General features: G+C 43.1%; 2 protein-coding genes across 3 annotated transcripts in view; one reads left to right on the top strand and one right to left on the bottom strand.

Annotated features, from left to right (window-relative positions):
- The window catches only part of ATAD2B (ATPase family AAA domain containing 2B), a 162955-nt gene extending 153430 nt beyond the window's left edge, over positions 1-9525 (bottom strand). For both annotated transcript variants that reach the window (XM_039238342.1, XM_039238343.1), the window contains exon 1: positions 9235-9525. In XM_039238342.1, coding sequence (XP_039094273.1) covers positions 9235-9450 — 216 coding nt within the window. In that variant the 5' untranslated portion in view covers positions 9451-9525. The remainder of the gene's footprint in view (positions 1-9234) is intronic.
- A 134-nt stretch (positions 9526-9659) lies between these two features.
- LOC120235824 lies at positions 9660-13460 on the top strand. The gene is made up of 2 exons (XM_039238336.1): positions 9660-10319; positions 13215-13460. The coding sequence occupies exons 1-2, from the start codon at positions 9660-9662 to the stop codon at positions 13284-13286; spliced, it is 732 nt and encodes a 243-aa protein (XP_039094267.1). The 3' UTR covers positions 13287-13460.
- The last annotated feature ends 334 nt before the right edge of the window (positions 13461-13794 follow it).

Below are 13794 nucleotides of genomic sequence, written 5' to 3'. Positions count from 1 at the left end.
TCTCTCTCTCTCTCTCTCTCTCTCTCTCTCTCTCTCTCTCTCTCTCCCCTCCCCCAGCTCCTCCCCCACTTGCACTCTATGTCTCTCTCAAATAAATAAACTTAAAAAATTAAAATACACACACACATACACACACACACACATACATACACACATAGGGATACCTGGGTGGCTCACAGTCAGTTGGGTGTCTGACTCTTGGTTTCGGCTCAGGTCATGGTCCTGTGGTTCATGGGTTTGGGCCCTGCATTGGGCTCTACACTGCACACAAGCACACGTGCTCTCACTCTCACTGTCTCAAAATTTAAAAAGCTTACATATATATGTATGTATATACATACACACATATATTCGTACACATATGTACTCACACACATATATATACATATGTATCTGTACACACATATGTATGCATACACACACACACACATATATACACACCAGAATTTGAACAAAAAAGTTAGGTTGAATCTTAACACGGGACAAGAGATTTGAGTATCCACACTGTAATATTTCCTATCTCCTAATGTTTCCATCATATATATATTTTTCTACACCAAACAGAAAATATGCATTTTTCTTCAGCAAAGAACATTTACCAAAACTGACAGCATATTAGGTCACAAGAAAAGCATCTAATTCCACAAAAGAAATATACAGACTAGGTTATGTGAGTGATGTTCCTTGCTCTTGGACTTATTACAAAGGTGTCAATTCTCTGTAAATTACTCTTGAAATTCCAGTAATTTTCTAATTAAAATTCTAGCTGGATGTTTTGAGGAATTCCATAATCTTAACTGGAAATGCTTATGAAAAGAATGAAGATCCTTGAAAATCTAAGTCAACTTTGAAAATAACAAAGAGAGGGGCACTTGGGTGGCTCAGTTGGTCGAAAGTAACAAAGAGAAGGAACTTGTCTTTTAGAATATTAAGATATACTCCTAAACCACAGGTAAAAAAAAAAAAACAGTATGGGACTGACACAGAAACAAACAGGCCAGGGGCTCCTGGGTGGCTTAGTCGGTTGAGCGTCCAACTTTCGCTTAGGTCATGATCTCGCGGTTCGTGGGTTTGAGCCCCGCGTCGGGCTCTGTGCTGACTGCCAGCTCAGAGCCTGGAGCCTATTTCGGAGTCTGTGTCTCCCTCTCTCTCTGACCCTCCCCTGCTCACGCTGTCTCTCTCTCTCCTAGAAGTAAATAAAAATACTTAAAAAACAAACAAAAAACAAACAAACAAACAAAACAAAACAAGAAAAAGAATAGAGATACTAGAGCAGAACATATACAAGAACTTAGCATATTAGCAAGTAGCACTATAAAGGATAGGTTGTCTACAATGATAAAAATCAAAGACCTACATAGGAAAAATTAAGGGTGTGAAAAGGGTCATAATGTAAACAGTATCTCTTACTATGATACAAAGAAGCTTAAAAGCCACTGATCACTGATACTTTTGGAAAACAAGAAAAGTTAAATTCATGTGTACAATGGAATACTACATGGCAATAAGAAAGAAGGAAATCTGGCCATTTGTAGCAACATGGATGGAACTCGAGGGTGTTATGCTGAATGAAATAAGTCAGGCAGAGAAAGACAAATACCATATGTTTGCACTCATATGTGGAACAGGAGAAACTTAACAGAGGACCATAAGAGAGGGGAAGGGGAAAAAAACAGTTAAGGAGAGGGAGGCAAACCATAAAAGACTCTTAAATACTGAGAACAAACTGAGGGTTAATGAGGGGGTGGGAGAAGGGAAAATGGGTGATGGGCATGGAGGAGGGCACTTCTGGGGATGAGCACTAGGTGTTATATGGAAACCAACTTGACAATAAACTATAATAATAAATAAATAAATAAAAAGCAAAACAAAAGTTAACTTCAGTAGAAAGCAGAAAAATGGGCATAAATATTAAAAGCATTTTAGAGATAAAGAAATCAAAAAATATGAAGAGTTATTCATAAAATTAGTAATCAAAGAAAAGCAATTAAAAACCTAGGTAATTGCTAAATACTGGTAGGGGCCTGGGGATATAGGAACCCTTATAAACTACTCCTAGAAGAAAAGACTAGAGCAGCAAATCTGAAGTGATATTTCAGTACATGTATATTCTATTCCACTCCTGGGTATCTCAAAGAAATTCCTACACCAAGTCCTCAAGGGATACTGTATAAGGAAGTTAACCACAACATATGACATAAAAAAGACTGCACTGCACAACTCCAGGGGTCACCATGCACATAGACTGTAGCATGAATGGTGCCTCCTTGACTTTTTGCAATATGGCAGCCTTATAACAGTGAACCAAAGAGACAAAAATGCATGCCCACAATGCACTTAATTTTAATGTAAGGTGCATCATAAATATTGATTGATTGAATGCAAAAACAAAGCAGTTAGCAAGCCTCACTACCAAAAGTTAGGTTGAATGACCTCCACGTTCTTATCTCACAAGATCAGAGAACATCATTTTACGGTTATGTGAAGCACCCATGGTTCAGAGATCCTAATTTGGGTCCTAGAATACAAACACTAATACGCTAAATGTGTTTAATTCACTAGCATGTATCATCATTTATAAATATGTCACATAATGTCTTTTCAAGAAGTTTTAAAGCATGAAACATTTTTACACTTTAAATATAAAACATAAAACATTTAAATACCCCCAAAATAGATTCTCCAAATGTACGGGCCGCCTGGGTGGTTCCATGGTTTGAGCATTCAACTTTGGCTCAGGTCAAGATCTCATGGTTTGTGACTTCAAGACCAGTGTTGGGCTCTGTGCCGACAGTGTAGAGCCTGCTTGGCATTCTCTCTCTCCCTCTCTGCCCCTTGCTTGCTCTCATGTGCATGCTCTTTCTCTCTCAAAAGTAAATAAGTAAACATTTTTTATTTTTTTTAACATTTATTTTTAAGAGACAGATCATGAGCAGGGGAGGGGCAGAGATAGAGGGACACATAGAATCGGAAGCAGGCTCCAGGCTCTGAGCTGTCGGCACAGAGCCCTACAGGGGGCTCAAACTCATGAACTGTGTGAGATAATGACCTGAGCCGAAGTCAGATGCTCAACCGACTGAGCCACCCAGGCACCCCAAGTAAACAATTTTTTAAAAAAGAAAATTAAAAAATGGACATACTGATAAATATCACCAAGGGGAAGGATGGCAGCACAAGTACACCTCTACTGCAGACGACCACAGTGCCCTAGACTTACTCTGCAGGGATTTTTCCCCCCCAAGTCATCTTTACAATATTGCAAAATGATCTCTGATCAACATGTCTGCTACTCTTCCTACAACCACACCCTGAAATCAGGTAGCAAACAATTACTGAAAATCGCTATCCTATATTTCACATCCCCACAGGCTACTCTTCCCACTTTCTGTCCCAACGCAACCCTAGGCACAACTCCAGTTGTCTAGTAAAAATCTGTCTATACACAGTATGCAGAGTATTTCCTGACTGTACAATAGCTCCCTTCTTTCCTTTTCAGATATTTGTGGAAACTACTGATTGAACTGCAACAAAAAGTAGTGATAAATACAGATGAGACCATAAAACATACAAGTGGAGAAGAAAGAACTAGATCTAAATATTAAATCTACTTTTTACTTATTACCTATTTGGTCTTCTACAGGCCACTTTACCTCTTCGACAACCCATTTCTACCTGTAAAATGGGAGTACCATCACTGTCTTACAGGGTTGCAGGCATTAAACACCTGCATGAGATGCTAACTAAACCTTCATTTACTCTCCATTAGGCTACCACCAATGGGCAGAAGAGCCAAATGCAACAAGAGCTAAACTGAAGATTGCCAACATGAATTTAAAAGAAGGCATACTTTCCATTCATTCATTCAAAAATCATTTACTGAGCACTATGTCTGGCAGGCAATATTGTAGGTCCTCAGGATACACCTGTAAATATGGCCATCTGTCTTTAAAGACTATCAAAGATTTCTACTCAAAACATTGAGTAAAGGGGCATCTGGGTGGCTCAGTCAGTTAAGCATCCGACTCCAGTTCAGGTCATGACCTCATAGTTTGTGAGTTGGAGCCCAGTATCAGGCTCTGTGCTGATGCTCAGAGCCTGGAGCCTGCTTTGGAGTCTGTGTCTCCCTCTTCTCTCTGACCCCCTGGCCCCCTCCCCCCACTTGTGTGTGCTCGCTCTCATGCTCGCTCGCTCTCTCTCTCGCAACAATAAATTTTAAAAAACATTAAAAATTTCAAAAAAATAAGTAAAATATCAGAATTCATCCATGGAATGTGTATGTCATTCATGTAGCCCCTACCTTGATTTGAATTGCCTTGTTAATAATTTCTTACATATACACTATGTGCATACTTACACTCCTAAAGGTAGAGGCAGTGTCTTTTTTTAATCCTTTATTCTCAAAGTCCAAACATTATGATTTTCACAAGATAGACTGGCTCCTTAACAAGCTATTCATTCATTAACAACTATTTATTAAGCATCTTCTATGCATCACATGCTGCACTAGGCTCTGGGGATACAGCAGTTGGGGGAAAATAAAATTTAGTGCCTACCCACATGGAGCTTATGGCCTACTCTACTAGAAGAGTCTAGAGGAGAATTTTTGTTTTTCTGTATGGTAAACAAATATTTTATGTATGATTTTTCCCCTTTGTACTTTCATGGAACTGTTTAATCAAAAATCCCAGATGCAATTTAATCAATAACTCACTTTTCACAAAATCCTCCCCTAGCATGGAGGCATAACAAATATAAAATATTCCCAATACAAGACCAAAAACTCAAATGTCAAGAAATAAGCCCAGTAATGCACACAAATGAAACTTCATTGTGCATATCTGAAAAGAAATGCCAAATAGACTATTCAAATACAGCACTTTTCTGAAGTGGATCCTTGAAGAGATGGGATCACTCTCCACTCAGCTGAAGTCACTGGTCTGGTTCTTAGATCTCCTAACAAGCAGTAATCCTATCATCTGTCCAGCTGGCTTCCAGAGGTTAGAGGTTTATCCATAATTAGGTATTTAAGAGACAAGCACCCAAGGGCCTATCAAAGAATGGTTAGAAAGACTACTTGTCCTGGAAAAAGAGCTTAAGAAATTAACATCATTCACTTCTACAGGTGTGTAAATTTCATTTATGACCTTAAAAACTGCAAGTCTGGGCACCTAGGTGGCTCCCCCGATTGAGCATTCGACTTTAGTTCAGGTCATGAGTTCACAGTTCATGGGTTCCAGTCCCACGTCGGGCTTTGCACTGGCAGCACAGAGCCTGCTTCAGATTCTGTCTCCCTCTCTCTCCACTCCTACCCCACTTACACTCTCTCTCTCAAAAGTAAACATTTAAAAAACAATTTTTAACTGCAAGTTTGACTATCTAGACTACAGAAATGATCAGTAATCAAATTTTTTTTTAAGTTGCATTTTCAATTGGTTCCCACAGATAACCCTATGAACTCCACAGCTACTCTGGTTCAAGGCTGTGAAGGGATATGGTTTACCACATAACTGAAGATACAAATAAATACATTTATGTATGTATGTATATGTTCATAATACATATAAGGAAAAACTTGCTCTACTCTGAAGGACTTGTATTTTTCCCCACTTACCTCAGAGTTATATATTAGATACACTATTACATTTTGCTCTCAGACTTCTTTTCCATGTTTAACCACCAACTTCAGCCACTCTGCTTGTATTATGTCCATAAATGCATGGGTGTTGGAAAAGAAGTACAGGGTGATAAAGGAGCATACTACAGAAGGACCCAGGGGATTTTTTTTTTTAATTATGATAAAGGAAATTTACCTATAAAGTTACTCAAAATACTTATTTTGACCCTCTCAACTAAGATGTGGACTCAGAGAGTAGAATATAACCTTCTCAGAAAGCACAAAAACCTAGTGATGAAGCTAAAAGCAAACAGACCTAATAGAAAAAGAATTGAAGTATTTTTCAGAAACTGCTTTCCAAGTCTGTGAATACAATTATTAGTTCGCTGAGAGTGACTCTTCGGTGGAGCAAACAAATGCTAATTACTGATCATCAGATTAACTGACCTAAAGGAGGTCAAACTTTAAACACACTAAACAAACAAAAAAAGCCAGGAATGAGAGTAATTACAACTAACTGCATAGCACAAGTCTGCTTGACATTTAAAAAGTGTGGGTACAAGAAAATCATTCCAATAACCTACTTGGGAGAAAGGCAAACTATACACACAGCTCAGGTCCTATGGCTTTTTAAAGCAAATGAAATATAGACACAGCAGCTGTGTAGACACAGCCCAAGAAATCTAAAATGAGGGAGGTGCCTGGGTGGCTCAGTCAGTTAAGTGTCTGACTTCAACTCAGGTCACAACCTCGCGGTTCATGGGTTCCAGCCCCGCGTCGGGCTCTGTCCTGACAGCTAGCTCAGAGCCTGGAGCCTGTTTCAGAATCTGTATCTCCCTCTCTCTCTCACCCTCCCCTGCTCACGCTGTCTCTCTGTCTCTCTCTGTCTCTCTCTCTCTCTCTCAGAGATAAATAAAATTTAAAAAAATTTTTTTAATTGTTTTTAAATAAACCTAAAAAGAGGGACGCCTGAGTGGCTCAGTCAGTTGAGGGTCCAATATTGATTTTGGTCCGGGTTATGATACTAGGGTCGGGGGATCGAGCCCTGAGTCAAGGCTCTACACTAAGCGTGTATCTGCTTGTTATTCTCTCTCCCTCTGCCCCTCTCCTCTGCTTGTGCGCTCGCGTGCGCTCACGCTCTCTCAGTCTCTCTCTCTCTCTCCTAAATTGAAATAAAGAAAGAAGGAAAAGAAGAAAAAAAAGAAATCTAGAAAGAATTCTGAGAGGCAGAGAGGGAAGATTAGCATCAAGTGTAAAGAACACAACGAAAAAGGAGAATCTCCTCAATTATGTATCTTATAAAGAGGAATATAATTCTTACAAAAATAAGGGTCTCCTAAAGCAACAGCATGAACAACCCCATTTTCCATCAAGAAAGTCTTCACAGATGCCACCAAATGTCTAAAACCCCAAAGACACAGAGAGTGCCCTTCAATACACTGGAAAGAGTACTCATTTTTTATAATTCATAAAACCAACTTGAGAGAGTTTACCAGACTCAAATCAACCCATTTTAGAAATATACTGCAAAGAAAAATACACAAATTTCTTCATAAATACGTAGTCCATAAACTTAACAAATTCAGAATTATAACTTATCCTCTTTCAAATGACCGATCATAATACAGAATTAGTAAATCCTTTAAATTTCTCAGAGAAAGCCATTAGATCATTCTCTCCCCTACTACAGCCAGAAGACAAGTCTTCTTAAAACTGAAAAACAAACATTTTAAAGTAAATCTTCATGAGTCTATTATTAATGACCTTTTAAGACATTCTAAAAGGATCCTTGAAACAAGTTTCATTAGCATCCTTCTAGAAAAACCTCTAATATCTTTCACTCCTCCAGCAATTTAAAAGCTACCAAATGTTCATTTCTACATTAGATTATTGATTCCTTGCCTTTTAACATCTCCATAACAGCTGCTTGACAAATTACCTCACCTTATTCCTCAGGGGATAAGGACAGCATGATATCCATGAATTCCAAAACGGGACCACAAACTGATCAGTGACAGATGAACTAATTGCTTCAGATGAATTAGACAATGCCCTAACAGACTAGGTATTCATACCATTATACAATTAAATGCTTACACTCTAAATATTTTATTTATACTTAGATGTAGAGAGCAGACCTTTCTTAAATTTATTTTTATTTTGAAATATATGTTAGCTTCAGAAAGCCAATAAGCTTGTACACATTTGGCATAATCTCTATAAAAAGAAGTTTTCAGAAAAAGTATTCTAGTTTACATAACTTTCAGATCTAGCTTTCTTATTTTAACCTAAGAGATCTGTTAGCCCCCCCCCAAAAAAAGTCCACTAACAGGACAGTGTTTAAAGTATTTTCTAGACTTTTGACAAAATAAAAGCCAAATATATTTTCAAGAATACATTTGGAAAAGAAAAGGAGATTCATTCTGATTAGCTTCACAACAGTAGGAGATACAGAGAAAACACAGGCACAAACCATCATCTTGTAGACCCCACAGAAAATAAAACACTGCTTCCCTCCCACAAGAATAACAAAATGGTGTGGATTTAAAGGACCATTTTAAATGAATGGCAATTCCCAGCCAAATTGCTCTTAGTAAATTAGCCTCTTGCTAGACAGAAGCCATACACTTTTCTGAATTCATAACCAATCTTATAACACAAACTTATCAAGTCCCTTAAAGTGCTAAAACAGGTGCTAGCTTGGAGTTTTATACTATAATGAAATTTCAAGATCTTTCAGCCACATTTTTTTTAAAAAAAAAAACTACATCACCAGCCTTCTTCGAATGTCATGTTTGCAATAGTGCGACAACCATGGTGTTAATTCACCTTTCAATAAACTATCCCCGTAACAAAAATGCACACATCCAAGAAACCAGACAATTTGGAAATTGCGTCTACTATCCCAAAACATTCGACATGCCCCTTCTGCGCCTTGAAAGCTCTCCTAGAAGGCTCTACTAGGTCCCTAGTAGAACCCTCGTTAGCTAGCGGGCTGATTCTGCAGCTACAAAATCATGCTTGATCTCTCCTGCCTGGAGAGGCGATAGCGTTGATTTTGTTTTTAAAGTTGGTGTCAGAGCAGCTACAAACTTTTTTCAACATCCCTGCCTGGCTGCCAACTGGAGCTCTCCGTTCACTTCCTCACCAACTTGAACCACCCCCAAACAGTTTGAGAGTAAGCTGGAGTTAGACACCGGCAGGAGCTGACACACTTACAAGAAGAAGGGTTTGACACCGCAGAAAACTTTCACTTCTCTTCTCCCAGCCCTTCCACCCGGGGGCTCCGGCCTTTCGCTCTCGCTCCCCTAGAATTCCCCTCTAAGGCAGGGCAAGGACACGGAAGCCAGACTATACTAATGTCCCTAAAAAGACACCCCCTCCCCTCCGGAGCCCTCTCCCCCAGACTCCAGCCCTGTTCTTCACACAAAAGAACCAGAGCAGCAAAGCTACCGCAGCCCTAGCTAACCGGGTGCCATCCTTCACCGCACCCGCAGCCCCGGTCCCCAGCCGCCCGAGCGGTCTCCACTGGAGGCTTCCTGCCCTAACCCGGCCAGACAAAGCCCCGGCGGCCGGGCCGGCACCCGCCAGCCTCCGGACTCGGGCCGCCGCGCTCTTACCCGGGCCTCTTCCAGGGCGACGCCGGCGCCACCGCTTCCCCCGGCCTTGGCGCCGGGGCAGCTGGCAGCGCGGGTCTTGGAGGAGCGGGTCCGAGAGGAGATGAAATGGCTGCTGCCTCCGGTCGCCCCAGGCTCTGCTCCGGCCCCAGGCCCAGGCCCGGGCCCAGGCGACTTGGACCCGAGAAGACGCAGAGAGCTCTTCCGGGTGTTCACCATGGTCCAGCCAGGAGGACGGGGTCCACACAGCGCCCGCCGCGCCTGGGAGAGCCGAGCAAGGCCGGCCCGCCGGCCGGGCAGTCAGGGCCAGTGGAGCCGGGCCGGGAGAGACGAGCCGACCCGGACTCTGCGGAGCGCAGAGGACAGGCGAGAGTAGGGCCGACGAAGGGAAGTAGGCGTGAGAAGGCAGAAAGCGGGAGGCGGGAGCGATGCACCAGGCCGACAGCTCAGACCCTCCACCGGCTTCGCCCTCCTCAGCGGGAGCCGAGCGGAGCCGCCATTTCTGCCCCTTTCTCTCTCGTTCTCGCTCTCGAGCTCCGTGCGTCAGGGATCCAGCGCCGCAGGGCCGACGAGACCGCTTCCGGCCGCGGCCGCTGCGGGGCGCTGCAGGGCCGGCCAGCCCTTCTCCTGTCCGCTCCCCCCTCCTCTCCCTCCGCCCCTCCAGTAGGCCCCGCCCAGCGGCGCGGCGTCAGCGCTCGGCGGCGGGGGGGCGGGGGGGAAAGGACGCTCTGGGCTACGTGAGCTCTATGTTTCACAGGTCTGGCCCCGCGTCCTGGAGGGGGATGGGAATAACCAGAAAGACCGCGGGGCCAGCCAGCGCGCTGGAGCTGACCCTGGAGTTCTCACGCCCTGCGAGGCCCGAATACCCTAGCACCTCCACCAGCGCCCCAGAGTGGCCTGGATGCAGCCTGGAACGACCCGCAGAGGCGGAGGGGGCGATCCACGGCCACCGGGGAGGACGAGGGCGCGGTGACCTGAGTTGGAATCCCAGAGGTACCCGAGGCAGGACGCCGAACTTGAGTCGCACTTTTCGTGTCTGTAAAAATGAGACTGTGGTAGAAATAGATCTGTGCGGCTTCTGGCAAATGGTAAGTTTAAGAAAGAACAAACGCTAGACTGCTGTGTCTTTAAACAAAGCAAGAAAGGGTAGTCTTCTGTAACCTTAGCCAGATCTAAGGCGGAGTCACAAAGAATGAATGCTTTCACCTAAGAGTCCCCCTTATCACTGCCGCCCCCCCCCGCGCAAGAATTAAGAACATAAAAAGCTGAACACAAAATATAAAATCTGTGATTTAACTTTCAAGGATTAAGAGAATATGAAAAGCTCTTCAGTAAAAGAGAAATTAATTTCACCAAAATTCTTGGTACATTAGCGACAGAGCGCGAACTACTCGAGCAAAAGGTTCTTCCTGTTTGCTGCACTAAACTGAAGGCTTAAGAAAAGTCTTGTAAAAATACCCAAGCTGCATCAAAATTAGAGCATTCTAGCCATCCAGGCCACCAATCATTCGACAAAACTGCGTGCAGCACGGAGAATGGAGGTCATTTTTCTGTTTAGAAAGAAGTATGGATTCCAGGAAAGGAGGCAAAGCCCGCTTACATTAAATGGCAACGCATCACCCACCACTTAAAACCAGACTCTCAGGGCTGTGGAGACTTCATAATGGAAGTAGACCTGGTTTTCCTGAGTCAGCCAAGAATGAAACCACTGAAGAGAATAAACAGTTTTCCTACTGACAGAGGCTGGTTTTCAGTTGTATATGAAGTATCCTGAAGAGGTGTATAGCATGCAAATTAGGATATAAAGGATTTGTGTGCTTTCCTCCTTTGTTTTCTGTGTTTGTTTTTGTAGTCCTAAATTGAGACTGTCAAGTTATTATGATTTGGGTCGTCATCACTGATAAGAGCAAAAGGCAAGCCGAGTGCAAAACACAGAGTTGACAGCCGGCAAACCTTAAAGTGGGACATAGATCCTCAAGCACTAGTAAATGCCTAAGAACAAAAGCAAGGGAAAAACAAATGGTCAACTGATAAAGATCACAGTCTTGTGGGATGTGAAACTCTAGTTTGTAGCTGTCTTAATGATTTACAAGAAAAACACAATCTTGGGACACCTGGCTGGCTCACTGGGAGGAGCATGAAACTCTTGATGTCAGAGTCATGAGTTTGAGCCCCACATAGGGTAAGGAGATTAACTAAACAAAGCTTTAAAAAAAAAAAAAAAGAAAAATTTTAATACTAGACCTCCAGGAACCTATAAACTCAATTTCCTGGAGCCCTAAACTCACCTGTACCGCTGCAGGAGAGGCAACCCTGTATAAACAGAATATCCTCGAAATCACTATGCAGCTCTCTACCCAAGGGTCCTGTCCCTGTGCTATCATTAAAATAGCATTTTGCACCATAAAATGGCTCAAGAATTCTTTCTTGACCGTTGGGCTTGACAGTCTTTCATCAATAACCTGCATCATTTACTATCAACAAATGTTTACTCTAAACCCAACTGGTGTTTGGTACTCTGCCAGGCCAGGAAATAGGGAATTTTTTATAAAACAACACACAGGGGCGCCTGGATGGCTCAGTCGGTTAAGCGTCTGACTTCCGCTCAGGTCATGATCTCACAGTTCGTGGGTTCCAGCCCCGCGCCAGGTTCTGTGCTGACAGCTAGCTCAGAGCCTGGTGCCTGCTTCAGATTCTGTGTCTCCCTCTCTCTCTGACCTTCCCCTGCTCACGCTGTCTCTCTCTCTCTCTCTCTCTCTCTCTCTCTCCCTCCCTCCCTCCCTCTCTCATAAATAAAACATTAAAAAATTTTTTTTAAACAACAAAACACAGTACTTACAGACAAGAGAGATGGCGACCGGCAAGAAACTATTGAAGCAATTGAAGCAAGCTTCAATACAATGTGATGAAGAATGAGGCACAGACCTCTAACTCAAACAGGGATTTAGGGAAAGCCCTGAGATGCATCTTGAACCACAAAATGGAATAAGGGAACATTATGGACAAAAGAAAGGAAGGCTTGAAGAAGAAAAGAGTTACTTGTTTTCTACACTATGAACCAGAGAAAATAAGTCAATAAAAATCTGTTTTTATTTATTTATTTTTTTAAAGTCAGATGCTTAACTAAATGGGCCATCCAATTGCCTCTCTTTTTTCCATTTATTTATTTGTTTATTTGAGAGAGAGGGAGAGAGAGAGGGACAGAGAACAAGCAGGGGAGGATCAGAGAGAGAGACACAAACACCGAATCCGAAGCAGGCTCCAGGCTCTGAGCACAGCACAGAACTCAATGTGAGGCTCGAACTTGTGAACCTCAAGATCAAGACCTAAGCCAAAGTAGGCTGCTTAACTGACTGAACCACCAAGGTGCCCCTAAAAATCTGTTTTTAAACTTTGCTTAAAATTACATGAGCATGGGGCTCCTGCGTTGCTGAGTCAGTTAAGTGTCCAACTCTTGATTTCAGCTCAGGTCATCATCTTACAGTGGTGAGATCAAGCCCCCGCATCAGGCTCAGCACTAGGTGTGGAATCTACTTAAGATTCTCTCCCTCCTTCTGCCCCTCCCCCACTTCTGTGCTTGCACAGGAGCACAATCTGTCTGCCACCGTCTCTCAGCTCTCTTCTCTCCCCCTCAATCCCTCTCAAAAAAAAAGGAGGAGGGAGGTGCCTGGGTGGCTCAGTCAGTTCAGTACCCAAGTCTTGGTCTCAGCTCTCAGGTCATGATCTCACAGTTCATGAGATCAAGCCCCAAGTCGGACTCTGCACTGACAGCACTGAGCCTGCTTGGAATTCTCTCTCTCTCTCCTTCTGCCCTTTCCCCACTCTAAAAATAAATACTTTTTTTAAAAAAATGCATGAGCTGGCAAGATACCAAAAAATACTTAGACCAAAAACAAAGTCAGTGCAGGAATCCAGACCAGTGATGCATTTTCAATGCATTTGCTCAACCACAGCGAACTTGACCTTCTATTTTCTGTATTCAGGAAACAGAAAAGACAAGAACCTGCTCAAGTTACAGTCTGATGCAATCACCCTGCAAAATCCTGGTAAAATAAAGGATACATCTAAGGAGGAATTAGAAATAAACCTGCCAACCTTCCCATCATTTATCCCCAGGAAACTGCAAGGAAAGCTGCCTTTCCCAACATCTACACTAAGAATGAAGGGCAGAGGCGCATGGATGATTCAGTTGGTTAAGTGTCTGACTCTTGATTTCCTGCTCAGGTTGTGCTCTCATGGTTTGTGGGATCAAGCCCTGCATCCCGCTCCGCTCTGTGCTGACAGCTGGGGTCCTGGAGCCTGCTTCAGATTCTGTGCCTCCCTCACTCTTTGCCCCTCCACCACTTGGACTCTCTCTCTGTTTCTCTGTCTCTGTCTCTCTCAAAAATAAACATTAAAAAATAATAAAGTAAAATCGGGGCGCCTGGATGGCTTAGTCGGTTAAGCGTCCGACTTTCGCTTAGGTCATGATCTCGCGGTTCGTGGGTTCGAGCCCCGCGTCGGGCTCTGTGCTGACTGCCAGCTCAGAGCCTGGAGCCTGTTTCAGTCTGTGACTCCCTCTCT

This window comes from Hyaena hyaena, unplaced genomic scaffold (assembly GCF_003009895.1).
Source record: "Hyaena hyaena isolate Hyena2069 unplaced genomic scaffold, ASM300989v1 scaffold_138, whole genome shotgun sequence".
Lineage (NCBI taxonomy): Eukaryota > Metazoa > Chordata > Mammalia > Carnivora > Hyaenidae > Hyaena > Hyaena hyaena.
Note: the sequence above shows the minus strand (reverse complement) of the source record. Positions and strands in the feature narration are given on the sequence as shown.